This window comes from Macaca nemestrina, chromosome 3 (genome assembly GCF_043159975.1).
Source record: "Macaca nemestrina isolate mMacNem1 chromosome 3, mMacNem.hap1, whole genome shotgun sequence".
Classification (NCBI taxonomy): Eukaryota; Metazoa; Chordata; class Mammalia; order Primates; family Cercopithecidae; genus Macaca; species Macaca nemestrina.
The window spans coordinates 21,241,064-21,264,391 of NC_092127.1; the positions used below are offsets into that span (position 1 = coordinate 21,241,064).

Consider the following 23,328-nt stretch of genomic DNA (forward strand, 5'->3'; position numbering starts at 1 on the left):
TGTAACAAATCTGCACTTGTACTCATGAACTGAAAGGTTAAAAGAAAATAAGAGAAGTAAAAATCTTAAAAAAAAAAGAAAAAAAGAAAAAAAGAGGGCTTTTGGAAGATTCCCCTTCCCCTATAAAACTCCAAACCTTCAATTGCCAAAGCAGGAAAGGATTTACTTCAGAGATAGAGTGGTTCTCTGTTTAACATGCCCTCTGTAGGGCGGCTGTTTTTGTTGACCTGGTGGCCAATACCTTATGAAGACAGTGTTTTTACCTACATTGTATCTTCATTGTAGTAGCATCAAGGTGAGGGAGGGTTTTTCTATCAGCATTCATGATTTTTCAGTGAGTATTCCTTAAGCATGCATGGCCTGACTTTTTTGGTTCACTGTATAAGCTTCACTTCCTGAGTTTCTTAGGCCGATCTTCTTCTGTCATGGGGACAGAAGATATGTGAATGGTGTCACTCAGTGTCCACTGTTAGTCATTCACACCTGCCGAGTTTTCAACTTTGCTCTCGTCTGGAGTGCTGGACACTGAGTGATAATGGAATTGGTATTACATCACTCCTCTGCTTTAGGATGAATTCCATCTTTACCTGGGATATCCTGTCCAAAAATTTGAAGGCAGCCTTTCATCTCTGTAATTTGTTCAGGCAAAATAATCATAATGTTCTGGGTGTAACCATCCATTTCAGATCGATCATCATCAGCTTAAAATTTATAGCTAGTCTACTTAAGCATTTTTTTTGTTACTCCAAAGCAGTCTTACTACCATTCTGAAACAAATAGTAGAAAAAGGGGAAAAAATCACCACATGGTCCCACAATTATATATATTCACACATACATAATCAAGAAATCTTACTACTGTAAGCAATCCCTAATAATATCATAACATTATTATTTTCCAGGCCTTTTTATTCTTGCCTTGAATTAGGGGTATTTGACAAAAGTGTGATTATTTTTAGAATATGCTCTGTAATTTGCACAAACACTTCTTCCAGAGACTGGATTGTCTATTGGGAATATCTGGGTATCAGATGGTGCCAAGACTTCAGAGGAGGGGGACATTCCCTGTTTATTAGAGGGAAAAGAATCTAGAGCTTCTACTGTAATCCAGGTTAGAGAAAGCTGAGAAGAAAGGGCAGTTTGGAGAGAGAGGTGAACAGTGGTCATTGATGGTTATCGGAGAATGTGAATGTCTTAAAATGATATTTAGCTTTCCAGATGATCTGCCTTCTTGGCTCACTTACAGATTGTGAGCTTTCCTGTGATGTAAGTTCCTCATCTGTCTCCTTTCACACCATCTTCTGTGAAGTTTATTCGGCTCATAAATGTGAATAAAAAATTGTTAAATGTGACCTCAAAGAGACAGTGCACTTTTACACCTGAGTCCACTCGATGCATCACAGAAGCAGCACATGCAGCAGCAGGAGTCCAATAGGTGAGAAAAGATATGGAAGACATGCTTTGAACTTTCACAAACCATAAAATTGGTGAGGGGAGGAGCCAATTATATCAATATTGTGAGAGGCAGGAACTTCCCGTTGCAGGTGTCTATCACTCTCCTGCAGTTCTAGGTTTATTGAAGGGATGGATTGAGTCTTTGTACCCTCCAATACCCAACAGAGCTTTACCCTCAAGGAGTGTTTTATAAATGTCTATCACATGCATAACATATTCCAAATGCATGTAATGGACATCAATAACAAGATGAGAGAATAAGGACAGAGGCCTTATCTGCAAAGAAATATTTTGTTTAATGAGAAGGTTGAGATTGTTGGCTAAAATATCAGACTTCCAGATTTTGAGACCTTAACTATCTTCCTTTATTACCAATTGCAGTAGATAAATTAGAGTTAGCTATTGTTACTCCATTTCTATCAAACTATATTCAGTCACTATTCTGGAGAGTAAATCCTCAAACACTTCTAATTCTTTACAGTATGTAATTGTCCTTCTTCTAATTCTTTGCAGTATGTAATTGTTCTAACAGAGAACCAGAGCGCCATAGTAATAATGAAATATAAAATATTGTTAAATGTGCACCATTTAGAGTCGTGGGAAACCTAGTTGAGAAACATAAAATTAGTTTGACGTTTACACACACTGTACAGGGGCTGGGTTTCATTAAAATGAAAATAAACATGTAAGCCAATGTTTTAGATGAAGAAGGTATATGCTTTGCTTTAGTTGCAACAATTACTTCTTTATTTATTTTCATTTAGCCTGGTTTTTATTTTTAAAAACAAAAATATCAATACTTAGTCATTTTGTCTGTAATTGTTTGATTTAAAATTATAACAGCTTTATTTGATTTTTGTAATTGTCTTTTGTCTGCTGAGAACTCCCACTACAGAAGCCATGGTTGAATTGGATCTTAGATAGTTTTTGGTAATAAAATGTCTCAAAAAACATTTTTATATTAAATGATTGTTCTTAGGTTTTAATAAAACAGATGTAAGTTAAACATAATGATTTACCAGATTCATTTTTTTGGCGGGAAAACTAGCTGAAGGCTTTCCATCGTCATGTGCTAATGCAGTTCAGTGAGAGCCTGGGGAGGCCATGCCCTTCTTAATTGGCTCCCTGCCCTTGCACTCATACTATGCTGCAGGTTGCATGATGGAGGCAGGGAATCAGATTTTGAAGAGAAAAACACGTTTTTTTTTTTTTTTTCCTTGAGACAGAGTTTGGCTCTGTTGCTCAGGCTGGAGTGCATTGGCACAATCTCAGCTCTCTGCAACCTCCACCTCCTGGTTTCAAGCAATTCTCTTGCCTTAGTCTCCAGAGTAGCTGGGATTACAGGCATGTGCCACCTTGCCCAGCTAATTTTTTTGTATTTTTAGTAGAGGTGAGGTTTCACTTGGTTGGCCGACTCCTGGCCTCCAGTGATCCACCAGCCCCAGCCTCCCAAAGTGCTGGGATTACAGATGTGAGCCGCCATGCCTGGCCCAAAGCGTAATTCTTAATGGCACACCTGGTTCTTATATTAGGTACTTCCTCCTTTCCATTGATCTGAATTCCTTTCTACCTTCCTTTTGGCGTGACTCCTAATTCAAACTGTAACCCTGTTGTGTCACACTCCTCATCCAAACTCCATGATATTCTGTATTCTTTATTCTCATTAGAGTTTACTCATTCCAGGATAACAGACGTGAAAAAAATGCCTGAGTTCCCTTGTGGTAGCCAGTCTTCAAATAGACTAGTAAGTGAGACAAAATAATAAATTGTTTTGAGCCATTAAGTTCTGGAGTGGTTTGTTATGTACCATTAAATAACTCAAGCACCACTTCAAATGTATGAATCACTCATGGTTACAAATTCCACCAAAGAGCCAACTTTTGGTGTTAATAATCCCAGACACATTACTATCGAGTTATGTCTTTGGGTAGTTTGCCTACCTCTCTGAGTCTCAGTTTTCTCACATCTAAAACATGTAATAACAGCCTACCCTACAGATCTTGAGAGAGCACTGGATGAGAGACAGTGTATAAAGTCCTTTGTAAAAAATGCCAGACACATGTAGCACTCCATTAGTGTTAGTCATTTCATTTCTCATTGACAGAGAATGAATGAATGAGAAAATTCCACTTACAACATCTAATGTCTTTTTGGACTTTCACATCAATGTGATTCTTTTACTAAGTTATAGAATTGGAGTTGAAGTTTGCTTAAAAAGTCTAAAAGCAAGACAGCGAGAAGTAATAGGGAATATAGAGCTGGAAAAGTAATTTTGAAGCTGGTAACTTGCCTGTGAGTAATCCTTAGCAATTTCAGAGGAAAACATTTCAGGAATTGCTTGTGTCACCATATCTGCATAATAATTATGGATCATCACCATTTTAGGTATGGGCAATCAGGAGGAGGATGTAGCAGTTGTAGTCCCAGCTAGAAAGAGAGGGCACAAACAACACAAGGAGGCCTTCATGAAAAGATTAGATCTGAAGGTGTCCTGAGGGTATGAGGAAACCACAGGGATAAGGGATCACCTGGGGACTACAAAGCGGAATTGCTGCCACCCGTAACCCTAAAGGAACAGAGGGTGGATGCACTTTCCTAAACACAGGGAAGTTTGTGTTGAGTGGAGACCTTCATTTGACTTGGAGGACCAAAGCAAACCCACAGGAGGAAGATGGGACACTAAGTACCTTGAGTTCCTCTCTTTCTTCCTTCTGATCTGCCAGGGCTCTCCAGGACTTCGCCTAACCAGAAACCTGAAGGAGTCTGTTCTAGTCTACACGGATCAGCCACTCAGGGCAAGACAGTGGGGTGGAGAAGAGTGGGAAGAGGGGGATCTGTCAGGATCTATGGAGGATGATGAGCTAGAGGATAATGGAGCAGAAGTAGTAAGGGCAGACTTAGGATCCTAATATTTAAAGACTTGTATTTTAATAATCTTAACATAGTTCTGTGGCAGCTTAAACCAAAGGAATATTTAAGTTTCTTGTCTGATCTATGAAGAAAGCCTTTATGAAGATGTATAGAACCCCAAAGAGGTTACTGTCTTTATTTCCTTCTGTATCCTACTCAAAGTCATAAGGAAGTAATGCCATGAGCATTACTCTTTTTTGTTGTTGTTGCCCAGGCTGGAGTGCAGTGGCGTGATCTCAGCTCACTGCAGTCTCTGCCTCCCGGGTTCAAGCGATTCTCCTGTCTCAGCCTCCTGAGTGGCTGGGATTACAGGCATGTGCCACCATGCCTGGCTAATTTTGTATTTTTAGTAGAGACAGGGTTTCTCCATGTTGGTCAGGCTGGTCTTGAACTCCCGACCTCAGGTGATCTGCCGGCCTCAGCCTCCCAACGTGCTGGGACCACGACTCTTCAACAATGACTCTTGTCACCTCGGAAGGATTGCTGTTGCATACGTGTTTGTTATTGTGAGAACACAGGGGGGCCATGAGCAGCTGGCAAAGGAGGAGACTGTTGCATATTAATTTCATTCCCTGTGAGGTCTGATCTGGAACCATTTGGGATATGGATGTTGTAATGGTCTCTAGCACTCAACTATCACCAGCTCTGCCTTTTCTCATTGCTTCTTGGAACTGTTCCTCCTGCCATCTGCTTCTAATCCTTCACCTTGTCTCTTTCAGATTCCCTTTCTGGAGCCTTCATTTGCTTCTCTTAATTTTTTTTTTTTTTTTTTTTTTAAACCCCTGGCTTCAAGCTTGCTTCCTGCTCTGATCACTAAGATCCACTTACTCTATTTGACTGACAAAATTATCCATACAGGTGAGGCTGTAAGAAAACACTTCAGGTGCTAAGAGCCTTGGGTAATTTCTAACACTTGCCCCCCATCATCCATTGGCTTTAAGCACAGATGATTAGTGCAGGTGTAGCATTGTGTTTGCATAATGAAAGGAAAACTAAATTGTGTTTCTATAGACCTACCTGAGGATACGAAGACCTCCTGGCAGAAAGTGAGGCAAGAGGACAACAGATAGCATTAAATATGGGGAGTGAAAAAGGACTGATTTGCAATGTGGATGTGAGAGAGAATATGAACCCAATTCCTCTTTCATTTTGGATCATAATTTTCTTCAATTCCATGGATGTGAGAAAATTTAACATTTCAACCAGAACAAACTGTAATGAAAGACAGGTTTTGGCTGGGTTTGATCTTTTTCTGATTTGTCAAAATCCAAAGATCAAAATCTGAAAGCCAGAAAACCATCCAAAGGCAAAGAGAAGAAACACATGTGCGACAGTTCAGAACTTGAAGATGACCCCATGAAGGGTCAAGAAACTGCTGAGACCAAATAGTACATTCTGAATTGCAGGTAGCTAAGAGCTGGCCTCATGTTCCAAAAAAACCCGTGGTTCTTGAGATGTGTGTTGGAAGCCGAACTCTATACTCAGGGGCTGCTCCTAGGTCACGTTAGAAGACACAGCTTCCAACTCCAAGCCATTTTACATAGTACACTGGATGAACAAATGTTAAGATTTTAAGATTTGCAGGTGAAAGGGACTAGATCAGTATAAAATTTTAAAATTGGCAACATAAATGTTATGGTATACATTATATGTTATACGGTATATAATTATCTGTTGTATATTACACAGTGGTAGTAAAATTACATTGATTTGTAGTAGGATAGAAACAGCTTGTTAATGGATTCATCATTTTACCTGCATTGGCCTAGTAGGATTTAGGAAAGAAAATACAATCCAAACACAATAGCTGTCATACTAGAGTGATTCTTCTGGTCCTTCTGTGGAATATCTTGTTTAAACTATTACTAAGAGTGATAGTATCTTTAATTTGAGGTATAACATTGGAATTTTCCATTAACAAATAGTAAAACAGATGGGGCGCTTACAACGTATGTGCCAATCCCCTCCAATTAAAAATTTCTCCCAAATGCTAGTATCTAGGATGAAAATGAATTGGTGAAGATATTTGCAGAGCTGAGTGTGTACAATGGGGCAGCACAGATGTTCAGTCAGTGAAACTGACCCCAAACTGAGGCACATCATCCTTCGTCTGCACACCTAACACCTAGATTCACTATACCATGTGGCCCTCTGATGAATTTTACTGTGGGCTGAAGAATCTCATTTTGATGTGCTCATTGACTTTTCCTGCAGTGACAACAGTCTCTCGTTCCAAAGTTAATTTGATTTCTTCAGTCTTCATGCTTCCCTCTTATTAGCTCCATGTTCAAAGTTAAAATTATTTATTTCATAAAAAAATCTTTCTGAATTGTGTTTTGCAATAGTCTTTTGTAGAAAAGGTATATCAGAAGTCACTTGAACTAAAGTGTGGTTGGGGCCCTTTCTTCCTTGATTTTAGGCAGCAATGCTGTGTCCTCTGACTTGGCACATGGAAGAATTCCATGTTTCAGGATTCTGGCCAACATATGCCAACACATTCTTAATTAGAATGCTGGCAGCTAAACATAAGGATTAAATAGTACTATAACGGATTACAAATCATATCTGTTATATTCTGCTTGGGATCAGTGCTCTGTTTATAAGAGAAAGAGAGAAACCCATCAAAATGGCTTTGATAGAGGAGGCACTGTAACTCAGGCCCTCACAAGTTGCATCAAGGAAGGTTGTTGTTATGAGTAAAGATGCCGGCTCTTCTTCAAGTGACACCTCAAAGTGGGCTGGGAATGTATACACCACAGTTTTCTCATGAGGACCACGAAAGAATCAATCATGGCTCTTTTCTTTTTTAAGATTTCTTAACATTGTCTGGGGGCAATGCAAGGAAGCCATTCACGAGGTTTGCTTTTAGAGAACTGCTCAGTATCTATGGTGGTATTTCTGATGGTCAGGAGGACTCACCCAAACTCCATTGAGACAGATCTTGAGAAGGGCTGTGGCAGTAGAGTATAGCAGTTAAAATGTACAGATTCATTAATGCTCAAGGGGAGGGATACTTCATTTTCTATGATGATGTGATTACTACACACTGCATACTTGTATCAAAAAATCTCATGTACCCCATATATACATATGCCTACTATGTAGCCGTAAAAATTAGAAACAAAAGAGTACAGACCCAGGAGCCAGTTTGTCTCAGTGTGAATTCCGTCCCTACCAGCAACTGGACAACGGGGGAGTTTTGCGAAACTATTCATATCTTAGTATGTTATTTTTCAAATGGAGACAACAAATTTGTAGTTCACTGAATCTAACATGCAATCACCACAAGATACCATTATTTTATGAACCACTAATGAACAGCACATAGTACTGACCAAGTAAATAATTAAACTGACAATTCTGACCAAATTTGTATGTGGACAAGCAATGCAACCACAAAATGAGTCATCTGACATCTGTTGTAAGTATGTCCTTTTCTATAAGGAGTTCTGATTACAAAGATGTTAAAGTGTTAAACTGAAACATCTTCTGTCTCATCTCCCCAGATGTCAACAACTGTGTATCTATTGCATTCTCTATGCACTAACACAATTAGAACATTCTCTGTCAAAGCAGTGATCTGGAACGTCTATATCATGGTGAAAATTATTTTGAAGATCTTTAAAAGAACCATTCATCTTCAGATGAGAGTTTTCTTTGCCTGTCTCCCTCCTCCCTCCTCTCCCCCGACTCCCCTCTCCTCTCCTCTCCTCCCCTCCCTCCCCTCCCTCCCCTCCTCTTTCTCCTCCTTCTCAAAGATTCTCCTCCATTACTTGGAAATTCATTTCCCTAGACTTGCTTTCAATGTCACTAGAAATACTCACCATTTTCAGCAACCAAGGCTAAAAGCTGTCATCTTAGGAAAAAGTCCTTATTCCCTAGGGTATTTTTATTTACATTTTTTGGACCACAACATGTGGATCATATAAACAGTGACTGGAAGCTTGTTTCTGTGGCCTAATTTACCATACGCTGTTATATGGAACTAGACTTCACCATTGGAACTCATAACTGAGAGAACAATGTTAGTTTTCACTTGCAATTAGTATTATTTTTGGCCAGGAAAAGCTTTTGATTGGATTTCTCTATCAGTGTTCAGGAGACTAGTAGTTTAGTCCTATTTCAGCAGATATCCAATAGGATACTATTTCTTGGCTCCAATCAACTGAAATTAAATAGGAAAGAACCATTTCTATTGTTATACATCATTCGAACACTAACAGAACTATTTTGCATCTTGGTCAGCACAGTAAGCTATATCAAGTTGCATACTTAAAATTGTATTTGCTACAGTTGTTTTTATAAAGTAACTCCAAAATGTCAAAAGAATGCAGTGTCTAAATGGAGTCCTTGAATTGCTGTAATTATGCTTAAGCAGATTCAGTGATCCATGAGGAGGTACGGCCCCAAGGCAAATGAAGAAACATGTTGAAAAGTACTTAAAATAGATTCTGCAGAAAAGATTTGAGACATTGAGTAGTTTTCACTGTGAAGGTATCTGAAACTTCAGGGTCAAATTCTTTCAAAACAACTATTTGATACTGGTTTGCATACTAGTAAACTTTCAAAAAGCACATCCTTTTCCTTTTGAGAGCTTTGCAGCATGGTATAATACTTAGTAAGAAAATGCAAAATAAAAGGTCGATTTATCTAGCTGAGGAAAAGCCTGCATTTGTTACTTAAATTATTTTTAGATTTTTCTTCCTGCTGAAATTATTGAAATACAAAAATAAGGAGTGGCTAAAGTGTTGGGGAACCACTTTCAATTAACTCTAGCAAATGTTTAGCAAGTGCTAACAAAGCAAACTGAGGGAAATTGCTAAACAATTTCAAAAGCAGCAAGAAAACAATAGTCAAAGAGACTTTATTTTTGGAGGGCATTCTAAACTGACAGTAATCCATAGCACGCTAACCTTCATAGCTTCTAGATTTAGAGGGGATGGGGAGATAATTAGTTGTATGAAGGAAGAGTAGAGATGGAAACGAATCACTTTGCTTTGGCTTTGATCCCATACCCTGCAGCAGTGAAGGAACGGAAGGCCAAGTGAGATAAAAATTTATAAAAAAAATAGTATGTTATACGGAGACCAAGGGAACGTATCCCACTACTCCATGGCAGCCTTGGTGATGATTCTGACTCTGAGATACAAATCTAGGACTCAACAAAGAGTTACAAGCAACTGTCAAGATGTATTGTATTTCTGATAAATCATTTGTTTATTTTATGCTGTTGAAGTGTTCCATCTCCATAGTCTCTCTGCCATTGTGAATACTTAGTAGTATAAAAGAGAATGGCAGTCTGAAGATTTTAAAGAGAGGTTTTGAAACAGAGTCAGAGCTTTTTGAAAAGGTAGAGTGTAGGGAGTTTATACTAAGTCAATGACAATAAACAATAAAAGTAAACACTTCAATAAGTAACTTTTAAAATAATACATTATTAAGATACTACGATGTGCTAATAGTTTCAAGCTCTTTCTCTGTGTTAATTGACTTAACATTCATAATTACCCTAGAGGTAGGTACTTCTATTATTTCCATTTTACCAACAAAGAAACTGAGGCACAGAAAGTTGAAATAACTTGCCACAGTGACCTAACCGATGTGTGATAGAGCCAGGAGTCACATTCTAGCTCTAGAACCTCTACTGTCGACCACTAAGCTCTTCTGATGCTTGTTTCATAAAGCCCTTTTAATTCCAAAGGGATTAGCTGAAGAAGCTTCTTATATACAGGTGGTGGTGTTGTTTTTTTTTTTTTTTTTTTTTTTTGTGCCATCTGCAGCAAGTAAAGTAGGTAGATGATACCATAAAAGATCTATGGCACAAGACTGACTACGTGTAATATTCTATTGAAACACCACAAATTAAAAGCAAAATACATTAAAAAAATCTCTACCTTTATTCTTCAGCTAAATTTATTTTGGTGTTTATTGTTTTCTTGCTAAATCCAGAAACTTGGCCATTGAGATATAAACTGATGCTACTGTCTAATTTAGCTACTGCTACTCATGACTAGATACTGATGACTGTCATAACCAATTCAAACTTCTAACTGTATAGTGATAGTCCACTTTTGCCTTGCATATCAGCCTTACTTCTTGGTTCACTAAGATATCAGTGTGAGCAACATTGTCACAGCTTTATGCATTTATACAGCTGGAATGGGCTTTTCATAACATCATGGTGTCATGGGTTGACCAGAAGAGGTGATAAAGCAGTTGCTGCCACTCTGTAATATTCAAGTCATTAAACAAGAATTCTATGCAACAGGGGCAATATTTCCTGGGCTTGCTGGATACTGAATTACTCCATTTCACCAAGGTCTGCAGAAATAGACTCAATATTCTCATTAATGATGGCCTTGCAGGTAAACTACTGCAGAGGCATAGCTAGTTTTCAAAGTGAAAATTACAAGCGGGTAGGTATTGAATGAAAACAATGGTTGAGAAAGAATGCAAAAGATAGGAAAGAGGATAAAACCTCACAATGCGTCACGTGCCTTTCATGAATTAACTCCCAGAAATTGTCTGTGTGGAGGAGTCAGAGATAAGGCTATCTTTTCACTTCAGTGAAAATAAAGCGCTCTCTCTCTCTCTTTCTTTCTTTCTCTCTTTTTCTCTCTCTTTCTCTCTCTTTTTGGTTCACGCCATTCTCCTGCCTCAGCCTCCCGAGTAACTGGGACTACAGGTGCCTGCCACCACGCTCGGCAAATTTTTTGTATTTTTAGTAGACACTGGGTTTCACCATGTTAGTCAGGATGGTCTCGATTTCCTGACCTCGTGATCTGCCTGCGTCGGCCTCCCAAAGAGCTGAAATTACAGGCATGAGCCGCCACACCCGGCCAAAGGTGCCATTCTCTTGTTGAATTTCTTTTGCTTTCTAGTTCATCAGCAATTTGGTGATCTAGGGAATATTTATCGTCCTCTGCAAAATATAAAGGCTTTTGTTTTTTCAATTCAATGCAAATACACAGAAAGAAAAAAAAGATTTTAAATGAATTAAGAAATAAAAGAATGAGAAAATAGGCAACTATAAAATTAGGTTTTGTTTTCTTATGGATTCTGCCCTAATGTGCTTGTTCCTATTGTCTAGGTATGTAGATAGGAGGAGAGGCAGTTGTGTTGGTGAGATAGTGACAGGCAGCACTTGTTAATTTTCAAATTCTCTTTTACTAGTCCTAACCAGGTCCATTGTGTGTGTGTGTTTGTGCCTAATGCAGACTTTTTCCTTAAAAACAAGAAGCTCATATACAGATTTTTAAATTGTCTCCAGCAAATAAAGTAGATAGACTATACCATAAAAGATCCATGGCACAAGACTGAATACATATTCTACTGAAACACCATAAATTCAACACAAAACAAAACAAAAAACATTTTAAAAAGCTCTAAAATATAACTAAAATAATCCCCAAAATTATATGGACAAATGGCTAAAAGCCAACTTATCTGATTCACAGTGCTTAACACAAAGACATTTTCTGGATGGTTTTTATGGAATAAATCATAGTGTTCATTAGAAACATTGCTGCTGAACTTACTGATACATCATAAGGATAGTAGATTAACAGAAAAGTCAGTATTTTTCACTATTAAATATTAAAATGATGTAGCTTATATCTGTGTCTCTACTACCCACCTTAAGATATACAACACTGCCAACACAGTTGACTCTCCACAAATCACATGCTTTATCTTGAAGGTTACTGCTGTCTGGAATTTAGTGTTCCTCATTCCCACACATTTCTCTATACTCCTACTACATCCGTAAGCCTGAAATAGTACTATTTTGCAAATGTAATTTCATATGCAAACATCTGTCCATGTAGTTTATGTGTAAGTTTTTACAACTTTCTTTTCTTTGGTTGATTTTATGTTTGTGAGTTTCATATATCCTGATAACATGCAGCTCTAGTTCATTTGTTGTGTGACTATGTCACAATTTATCCATTTTCTCTTTGATGAATATTTAGGTTCTTTACAGTTTTCTGAGCACAAATTTATTGAGCACCTGTTACATGCCAGACACTGTTCTAGGCTCTGAGGACTCAAGAGTGAGTAAAACAGGTAAAGTCCTTACACCCAAGGATTTTATATTCTAGTGAAGGAAGAAAGACAGCTACAAAAATCGAACAAAATGTGCAGTGTATCATATGAGATCTATGGAGAAAAACAAGAAGCAAGAGAGTGGAATAGAGAGTAGGGTAGGCAGGACCTTTCTTTTACATAGAGTATTTATAGGAGGCCATATTGTAAAGGTGAAAGAGATATGAAGGGGATAAAGGATTTAATCCTGCAGATACCTGGGGGAAGAGATTTACAAACAGAGGGAGCAGAAAGTGCACAGGCCCCAGACAAGAACAAGCCTGGCGGCGTGATGGAGGTGCAGCCAAGAACCCCACTGTGGCTGGAGTGGACTAAGCTTGGGGAGTGGCAAGAGGTGAAGTCAGAGATGAGGCCTGATTAGGATGTATAAGAACTATGGATTTTACTCGGACTGAGTGAGAAGCTCCTGGATGGTGTTTGGGCAGTGCTTTGATCATGATTTCATTACAAAGAATTACTCTGAGTGCTGGGTAGACTGTGATGTACAATAACGAAAGCAAGGATGGATTGGAAGGTAATGCAAATAATAAAGAGACAGATGGTGGTGGCTTGACGTATAGCCTCATTTATGGAGGTGGGGTGAAGTGGTCAGATTTGGAGACATTAAAGGTGGTGCCAACTGGATTTGCTGGATGAATTGGATTTGGGGTGTGAGAAAAAGAGGGGTCAAGGATGACTTCACGGGTTTTTTCTTGAAGAGCTGGAAGGAGAGTTGTCTTTTGTTGACATGGAGAAGATTTGGAAAGAGAAGGTTTTTGGAGGAGAGGAGAATCAGAAGTTTAGTTTTGGACAAATTTGATAAGACTATCAGACATCCAAATAGTGATGTCAAGTAGGCAATTGTGTATTCTATAAAGGTTTAGTGTATGGACATCTTAAGTTAATTGTGTATCATAAAACAGTTCTCCAAACTGGTTGTACCTATTTACATTTCATGTTGCAGTAACAACACATGTATTATCAGGATTTTTTCATTTTGATAATCTGATGATATTATCTAGTAATTCATTGTTGACTATATTCTTTAACAACAACAATACTCCTGCGCTAAGCCATCTGGATCTTCACTTTACAAGCACTGAATATTCATAAACTATTGGCTACTGGTGCTGTTGCTACATTTTCCAAAACCAAACCAGCCAAAAGATGGGAGATACCACATACTGATACCTTTAGTAAGAAAAGTAAATTGATGACTTGTTTTACTTGCTGTTGTTTTTGAGGAGATGGAAATTTCTACAGACAGAGTTACATAGATTTGATACGGCTAATCATCTTGTTTTGGCTTTTGACGATGATCAAAGTCTTGCTGATATAAACTAATTGGAGGCATTGGATATGCTGTGTTTTGATTATAAAAAGAAATAATTGTATTACTTCTAATTGTATATAGTAAATAAAACTTTACGAGGCTAACAATGATGACCTAGTAGGTATCTTATGATTAGATATGAGTAATTGTATTTAGATTATTAAAGCACATTGCTGGATTCCACTTTTACTATAAAAGTGGGGTGTTTAAAAGTGTTTTTTTTTTTGACATATGTACACATTTACCTTAATAACTTAATATAAAGATGTGTTTGGACTACTTGTAGATAAAATGGGAATGCTTTGTTTTATTTGTAGTTATTTTCTGAAGAATAACTTTATTTATAGTAATTTGATGGAGAATAACATAGTTTCTCCCCATGTCCCAGTCCCTGTGTCTTGATCTTGCTGCCATGTTTTCCCATGGTGCATTCCCTGTACGTCAGCGTGGACTTTTCCAATGGCCAATTGCCAAGCTCCTTGGCACCACACTTCACTCACCTCCCCGTACAGCTGCCAACTACCCAACACTGAATGTTTCTACGCTAACCGTCCCCACCTTGAAAAATTTTTTTCTATTGATTGACCATTATTAACTTAATACAAAAAAAGGGAAGGATACCCATGAAGGGCTTTGTTTTCTTTTTCCATATAGAAAGATACTGCAAAATTGCCAGGCTACCATTTTCTTTCAAGATATTTGGAATATGAATTCCAAGCGTAGATTTTTAAAGGTGGCAATTCCACTATCTCCATTTCTGGAGGCTGTCAGTAAGCCATGCATAACTTCTAACACCACAGTGACAGTGGCTAAGTCTTCTCATTAACAACTGCAGCACAGGATCAAGAATCCTAAGAGCTGGGTTATATATACTCCAGTCTCCATGACTAATGAATGATTTTTGTATTAGTAGTAGTAGCATATCATTTCACAGTTTTCGATTCCAGTCTCCTTACATTTAAATGGTTTAAAACATACAGTTGATAAAATATTTTTAAAGGTATAAATACTTTTAAAATAAATAAATAATACCTTTAAAAATAAATACCTTTAAAAATATAAGGCCTCCTTTTTATAATACCAGAGGTAATTTTGAACTAAAATTATTCACAAATTTTTTATCAACTCACAAAAGTCAAGAGTGGAGACAACAGGTAAGGTGAGTGATGTCAGGGAATGGGTCGTTATGCTGTTTGGAAGGAGTGTATGAGAATATGGAACATTTGAGCATAAGCAGAGAAAAAATGAATTCTCACTTGATTTCATTTAATGTAGTAATTCAAATTGTTAATATAATTTGCGTATCATGTGAATACTACCTCAATGGTATATAACTTCCATTTTTATGCATACGATTTTTTTCTATCAGCTCTTTCTCTTGTTGGGATTTTGTTGGATATGTAAGAATAAAGTATGAAAACATATTTTCAGTCCTGTTTGTAGTCATAACTGGTGTTCACACAGTGTGAGAGGGCGAAGTGGCTGTATATGAAGCACAAATACCTTGCCTTGAAGTGACTGGCCTAGTTTTACCCTGTTGTTTCTGTTACTTCTTCCCTGAGCTGGGGCTACTTTATCCACATTTGTCAGGTTCATCATGCCAGCTTTCCAAAGCAAACAATCTCCATTGTTTAAGCTCCAACCAGCTGCTTAGTAGCCCAGGCATGTTAACCTAGCAGTTGGTTTCCCTAATCTGGACCCAGTTTAGTCACTAAGATTCTGCTCTGTTGTTTTTGTCTTTCTGGAGCTATGGTCCTAACTTTCATTTGCTTAAACTCTTGCAAGGTAAAGGTTTCTCCCTATGTTCCAGCTCCTGTATCTTGATCCTACTGTCTGCTGCCATGTTTTCGTGTGGTGCATTCCCCATAAGTCAGCCTGGACCTTTCCATTGGCCAAGTGCCAAGCTTCTTGGCACCATACCTCACTCAGCTCCCAGTACAGATGCCAACTACCTAACACTGAGGAGCGTCTCTGCTCTCACCAACCAGTGTCTCTTGGGCTTCTGCTTATGGCTTGCTTTAGATTGTCCTGACATCCCCTGCCTCTCCACACGTCTGTCAACTGCTTCTATGACCTCAGGAGATGGCCTGCCAATCAATAGGTCTGCCTAAGCTCCAGGTCCTAGGTCCTCTGGACTGACACAGTCTGAGCCAGGTTCTAAAATGCCCCATTGCAGGAAATCTTTAATAAAGGTTTTCTTCCTGATAGAAAATTTCCTTCAAAGATTGTCTCTTATGATTGTCGTATGTCTCATGTGGTCAAAAGAGCTCAATGTTCTTAGGCGTCTGGTACACTTACAAATCCGTGACAAGGAGGATCAAGATCTTTGCAACAGAAGTTAAGAAAATTCATTGTGAATCTAAACTCTCCCTCTCAAACAAAAACAAAAACAACCCCCAAAAAACTCTACAGGATACAAACATGACCAGCTAACTTTCAACAATGGAACATTTTATGAGACTTAATTATTCTAGAAAGGTGTAATTTGTCAACTTTGGACTTGAATTCATAGACTTCAGGATAAGAGAAAACTAGTTAATAATACTGCAGATACTAATGAAATTAAATTTTAGTTCTGCTACCCCCAAAGAGGCAGAAGTGTGAATTTGATGAACCCTAGAATCACCAAATGGTTAAGTGAATTTTAATACAGTCATTATGGTCTGCTTACTTGAATTAATCCTTCAATGCTACATGTACTGCTTTCTGTCATTTTTTAAAAGGTTGTAGTGTACTTTAAGGGTTGTTTTGGAAGTAAATGTAGGTAGAACCATATGTAGTTTGAAAACCTGTGGAACTGTTTTGAGTGACATGAGAATGAATGTCTAATGAAAATTATTTGTTTGCAAGATTGGTAGGTTAAAAAATCTAAATAGAATCTGAAACATTCATTTCTGTCAAAGGTAAAATGTAAAAAACAAATTCTTCATGTATATAAATCTACATAAATAACACATATAAATGCAAAATTTAGAATGACATATTTAATTAAATGAACACATTAAAAAGTTTTTTACTGCCCCCTGCTGTCAGTTTCTTAAAGAATTATAGTAAAATTGCTGTAAAGCTGACTCAAGGTGAATTAGTTGAACAGATTGGTTGGGGGGAAAAAATTGCCCACCTCTAATCACACCGCTTTTCAGCCAGTAATGCTAATGTTTACTTCATGTGTGTGCACAATGGTATCAGATTAAGAAACCAACACTAGCAAAGCTTGTATTAGTGAGCATAGGATCAGAGATACAGGGAAGTTTGTGATCTGCGAAATGCTATTAATAAGAAAGTACCAGTATTTCAATTCAATCTTTAGCCATTGATGTCTACTTTACCATTTTTTCCAAATCAAATAATTTTAACTTTTTTTTTTTTTTTTTTTTTTTTTTTGAGACAGAGTCTCCACTCTGCCTCCCAGGTTCAAGTGATTCTCGTACCTCAGCCTCTTGAGTAGCTGGAATTACAGGCACACGCCTCCATGCCCAACTAATTTTTTGTATTTTTAGTAGAGAGGGGGTTTCACCATGTTGGCCAGGCTGGTCTCGAACTCCTGGCCTCAGGTGATCCACCCACCTCAGTCTCCCAAAGTGCTGAAATTACAGGCATGAGCCACTGTGCCCGGCCGTTGAGTTAACTTTTTAAATATTTATGTAATTTAGGTAAAGCATTCTGCATGAATAAAAGCAAAACTTCCAAGATAAGTGAATATTCATTATTTTTGTAATAAAATCCTGACTTATGTTATTTTCATTTTGCCAAATACAATTAAGAAATGAGAAATAATGAAGATAATAACACTAATGCAGCAGTTACTAGCTGCAAGCCACTGCTTTAATTTTCCCCCATGTACTATTTTATTTAATCATAAAACAGAATGATGTAGGTATTATTATACTTCCCATTTCACAGACGAAGAAACTGAGTCACAGAGGGGTAGAGTAACTTGACTAAGGTCCCACAGCTGGGCAATGGAATCACGACTGGAAACCCTGCAGGGGACTCCAGGGTCTCTCTCCCCTTAACATTTTTGCACAGGGGAAGGTATAATCTCTACAATGAAGTCAGAAGAATGTATGGAAATTCTAATGAACATGGTGGTGTGAATGCTTATTAACTCTAAGTGCATACTCCCTTCACTGTTATTTCTTGCTGTCTCCATGCTCTAGTGACCAGAGCCTGTGTAGGAATAACAGGCAGACCTGGGGAGCTCCTGACTTGGTTTATCTTTCTTTCTTAGGAAAGTTCTGCCTTTCTTGTTTGCATCACATTGAAGGGGTGTGTGTGTGCTTATGTTACTGAATATGTGCCGAATTAGTCCATGCCTGAGACTGGATTATCCATTTGGGGGTAATTTTTGTTTGATTTTTGTTTCTTGTGTATGAGAATCTTTTTTTTTTTTTTCCCCTAAGCTTTTTGTTCGGGGATACACGTGCAGGTTTGTTACATGGGTAAATTACATGTTGCAGGGCTGTGGCATACAGATTATTTTGTCGCCCAGGTAGTGAGATTAGTACCTGATAGGTAGTTTTTTGATCCTCAGGCTCCTCCTACTCTCCCCCCTCAAGTAGGTCTCAGTATTTATTGTTCCCTTTTGTGAGTTATTGGGGGCTAATCTGAAGGTTGGCCTCTACACACTTGTGCCTTTCGCTTCTGGATAGCTGCTAGTTTTAGCCATGCTTTCAACCATCTTTAGCAACTCATATTCAAATATACACACACTTTTCACAGTACTTCCAGTAAATCAGTTTCACATCTTAAGTGTGCCTAGTCCATACTAGTTCCACCGTCTTAGAGAACAAACTGTTTCCACTCCTCTCTGCCTGCTCAAGTCCTTTGCCGTCCCTCCATAGCACAGAGGGGGCATGACCACAGATATTTCCAGCCATGGACAACTAGCACCACTCGTAGTGGCGATCCTGGGCTGCTGCTCTCCTTGCAAGTACTCTCCCTCAGTCTCCAGAGGGCTAATGACACAGGAAATCTTTCTTCCTCCCATATTAAAGTAACACCAAAGTCAACAAAATCTTTTGTTGTGCATAATAAAAAAATTCATACCTGACTCGAGGAGTGGGGTTTCCAGTGACTCTACACTCCAGATAAACTCGGCTCCCTTCTGCTACTTCTTGGCTCCTCAGCTTTTGAATGAATCGAGGTGCAGCTGGGAAGTGGAGGGCACTGTGGGGCTGGGGGTGAGACTTGCGGTTGCGTGGCACTGCCAGGTCCTGGTTGGCCTGGTAGCAATGCCTGGCCCTAGGGGACTTAACCTCTCTTTCCATCTCCCCTTGGTCTTCCGTAGGGCTCTGGCTGGCTGAGGCACTCAGCAGGGCTGACGGCTGAGTTTTAGGAGACAGGTACCCACTGTCTGGTGACGAGGACTCCCCATTTGGGCTTCTGTTTCTTGGCTTTGCGGCTTCTCTAAATATGGATGTCAGCTCCTCAATTAAATTAGCCGCCTTGTCACACAGCTGGCTCTGGGGGCCAGCCTTTCCTTGATGTGGCGTTTTGGGCTTTACGTTTGTGTTGGGAGCTTTTGCACCACGCTTGTCAGCCTTTCGGAGGCTCCGGATGTAGCTGGGCCTGGTGAGCAGGGGCGACATGGCAGGTTTCCTCTTTGAAACAGGTGAAGAGATACTCTTAGCTTGTTCTTCTGCCAGAGGCTGGACAGGTGTTGACCTGTTATCCTGAGGTCTCCCTGAGGTGTGTTCACCCAATTTGGTCTCCTTACGGGAAGGGTTTTCATGGAAGCTTGCAGGGGAAGTATTGAAAATCTGCGAGATCTCCTTTTCCGAGTCAAAATCTTCTGTTTCGGAGTCGGCTATGGCTCTGCGGGCCAGGTCAAGACTCTTGTTGATCTCTTCCTGGCTGAGGAAAGCAGAAAGGCCTGGGAAGAAGTCAGCATTCTTGCTTTCTTCCTGCATGTCTGAGAGGGAGTCATAGAAGGACTCATGGGAGGAGGTCCCTGACATAGTTGAACGGTCTTCATGCACTCTGTGTCTGCTTTCAATAGGAAGACCAGAGGCAACGGCAACTGTTTTCTTATGCTCTGAAAGACAGCATAGAATGTCATTAGTAGCAATGATTTTTCCCCATTTTATCATAGAAGTTCTAAGTCACAAATTGAGAGAAACATTAAAGTGAATGAATATAAGTTTTCTTTATTCTACAAGTTGGAAGAAATATCAAGTATACTTGTGTTCATCATTTTATGATTTTAATACATGCCCTGTGAGTGCTATCAAATATCTCACTAGGCAGTATTAAATCATTCAAAAAGATGACGTGTGCAGTAGGCACTGTTAGTAGGATAGGGCTCACAGCCAGCCCCCCTGCCCACCTTACTCAAACTCTAATTTGTTTAATGTAATGAGATCAATAGAATGTTGATACTTTTAGTAAGTCTGACTCTGATTGTCTAACTCTAAACCACAAAATGCAGTTTAAGGATTCCAATTTTCATTTATGTATAGTTTTCAGTGAAATCTTTGAAACTTTATTGTCTCCAGTTGTGTTCATTCATAGTCATTCACTCAACAGTCCAATAGATGGTAGTAATCACTTATTATTACATTTCAGGTGCTAGAAGTACAGCTGTGCTGTATGCCAGGGATGGGCAACTTTTCTGGGAAGCGCCAGATGGTAGATACTCTTGACTTTGTGAGCTGTCCAGTCTCTGTTATAATTACTCAACTCTGCATGAGCGTGAAACCAGCCATAGGTGATATGGAAATGAATGAGCATGACTGTGTGCCAATAAAACTTATGGATACTCATATTTGAATTTTATGTCATTTTAATGTGTTAAAACTACTATTATTTTGATATTTGATTTTTAAACAGCAGCTTTTAAATGAGAAAAACGTTCTTAGTTTGCAGGGCATATTAAAAAAAGGGGTTGGGATGGATTTGGCTCAGGGGCTGAAGTTTGTTGACCCTTGATCCAGACTTAACAACACAGTCATCATGTTCAAAGAGTTAAAAGTCATGGGAGGTAGTAAAGTGGAGAAGACAGAGAAGATATTAAACAAATAATATATTAATAATATAAAATTTTGATAAGACTTTAAAGGAAAGTGAGAAAAACCTAGGGGCTATGAGAGCCTAATCTAATCTTAAAGGGCATGAGAGAGAACTAGAGGCCTGGCGTAGAACACTTACATGGGAATATCAGCAAAATTAAATAAAAGGTGTTCCATTATCTGTAAGCTATTACAGCTTTAAATTCCACTGACATTTTGAACTAAATATTGTAAGGCAATGACTCCTCATTACTCGAAGTGTGCCATTCTTTTGCTATATATTGTTCATAGAAGACTGAGAGGGAAGATCTAGAAAACATCAGCAGTGATGTCTGCCACAAGACTGAGTCTAGGAGTGAATAATGGAAGCTTCCTGGATGTGGTGAACCTCAACTTTCTACCTCGTGTCAGTCAGGAGTAAACTTGGTGGGACATTCCCCAGAAATGGTGTGTCTTCAGAGGACTGAATTGAGTTGCTTGTGTAGAAGTATCTTCCTAAGAAAATCTCTAATTTCAAAAAACATTATGCAAGAGTCGAGGGGATTATAGAAATCCATCTCAAGAACCTGCTGCTTCATTGGATGCAGTGAGTCATAGACCTGCTGATTAAACAGGATATTTAATCAGAGATCCTGAAACTCAATATTAACATATCCCATTTTCTTAAGTGGAATACTGTACTTTTGCCTTAGATGTCTTCTTAGAAAGATAGCTACTTTTTTGTGCCTGAATTATTAGATTCCCCATATGCTAGCCCTACTCTTCTACTGAACCATATTTCACACTCTTCTTCAAGTAAATCCTTAGTCCTTCAGAGGATGTCGTCATTCTCCCTGACTTTACCAACCCAGATATCACTCTAATTCCTTTGTCCTGTCTGTGCTGCAGGACAGAAACATCCTGACTGGTCTCCAGTTACTCAGATATGGCTCATATATGGAGAACAATTATATTCAGTATATTTTTAATACTTGAATATATTTTCTTCATGAGAAACAGGCAGTTAAAGTATGATTTTGAAAAGGCAAAGGTATAGTCAACATGTAAAAATCAAATAACATGTATTCGAGTTTTTATTTAACAATTGAAAAAATCAGTAATATATTACAAGCATTTCAAAGGAGACACTGAAGATGAGACACATGTAGGCAATCAGGAATGCTGAAATGAAGTTGGTAATAGATTTGAAACTGGTTAATATCTATAGAGCAATAAAACACAATGTTTGGAATCATCTATAAGAGTGGAAATCTATAGCATTTCTACTAGAAAAAAATCATTTGTATATCTATGTACCAGTATAATTTGCATTGTTTTTAGATTTTTCCAACTTACAGAGTTGTAAAATTGTAAAGACAATAAAAGGCATAGACCCCTGTGGAATTAGATGACCCTGGAAGGTCCACCAGAGCCAATCCAGCATTCTATTGCAAGGACACCCAGTGCCATTTTGTATATTTCAAAACGTTTTATAGTTTGTCCTACGAAGGCAGCCAGGTTTCTCTCAGTAATGAGCTCTGAAGTACAATTGACCCCTCAGTCAGCACACATGGTAGATAACTTTAGGGGAAGCCAGGATCAGGATCAACTCTTACAAGGTGTGGGGAGATGAGCCGTTAGGTAACATGGATCCAGAAGAGACATGAAGGTGGAGAGGGGGAGACTCGGGGGCTGAAAGTATGTTTGTGTACCAAAGGCACAACAGACTATATTTTCATTTATTGCATTTCTTGTAAAATTTATTTTTTTTTGAAAGAAAGCTACTGTGTTATTTGTTTATTTATTGTTTATGTGGCCTGAAAGAAATTCAGTTTTTGTGTTGAAATCAGTGCTAAAGGAGATTGAAAAACATTTTGTGTCAGCCAAACCTGTGGTAGGCTAAGCTGAAAATCCAAGGAGATAATTGCAACAAAACCTTTGATTCTTGACATGGCTAAATTGTGAAGCCTAAGCTGGGATAGATGTACTACATGGACCAGAATTACTCATTCAAAATGTATTTATGGACTATATACCACATGCCCAGTAGTGTGCTAGGGACCTTGAAAAAGAGAAGGTTTTTGCCCTCATGGAACTTAATACAAATTACAAATAAATAGTAACCCTATATAATTGAGTATGTCTTTTTTAAATTGTATTTTATTTTTTAAATTGACAAATAATAATTATACATAATTATGGAGTACCTAGTGATGTTTCAGTACATATCATGTATAGTGATCAGATCAGGGCAACTAGCATATTCATCTCTAACATTTATGATTTCTTTGTGTTGGGAACATTCAACGTCTTCCTTCTAGCCATTTGAAACTATAGAGTATGTTATTGTTAGCTATAGTCATCCTGCAATGGTATAGAACAACAGAGTGCTATGATAGCATCTAGAAGCAACAGCAAGGTCAGGATCAGGAAACTTTTATGAAAGAGAGAAAGCTGAAAGAATAATGTGTGAGGGATGAGGAAGAGTGGGGAGGTGAAGAGGGTGCTGGCACTGGCAGAAACGTATTCTAAGACTTGGATCCCAGAGAGCGCATGACAG

The 23,328-nt window shown here is 38.5% G+C and overlaps 2 protein-coding genes across 7 annotated transcripts in view; one reads left to right on the plus strand and one right to left on the minus strand.

Annotated features, from left to right (window-relative positions):
• Positions 1–23,328, minus strand: part of LOC105466706 (palladin, cytoskeletal associated protein) — a 433,580-nt gene that overhangs the window by 399,592 nt on the left and 10,660 nt on the right. For all 5 annotated transcript variants that reach the window (XM_011715817.2, XM_011715818.2, XM_071092848.1 and 2 more), the window contains exon 2: positions 18,829–19,816. In XM_011715817.2, the coding sequence (XP_011714119.2) occupies positions 18,829–19,739 (911 nt within the window). In that variant the 5' untranslated portion in view covers positions 19,740–19,816. The remainder of the gene's footprint in view (positions 1–18,828; positions 19,817–23,328) is intronic.
• Positions 1–23,328, plus strand: part of LOC105466702 (DExD/H-box 60 like) — a 213,565-nt gene that overhangs the window by 5,895 nt on the left and 184,342 nt on the right. The gene's annotated exons all lie outside the window — the stretch shown is intronic.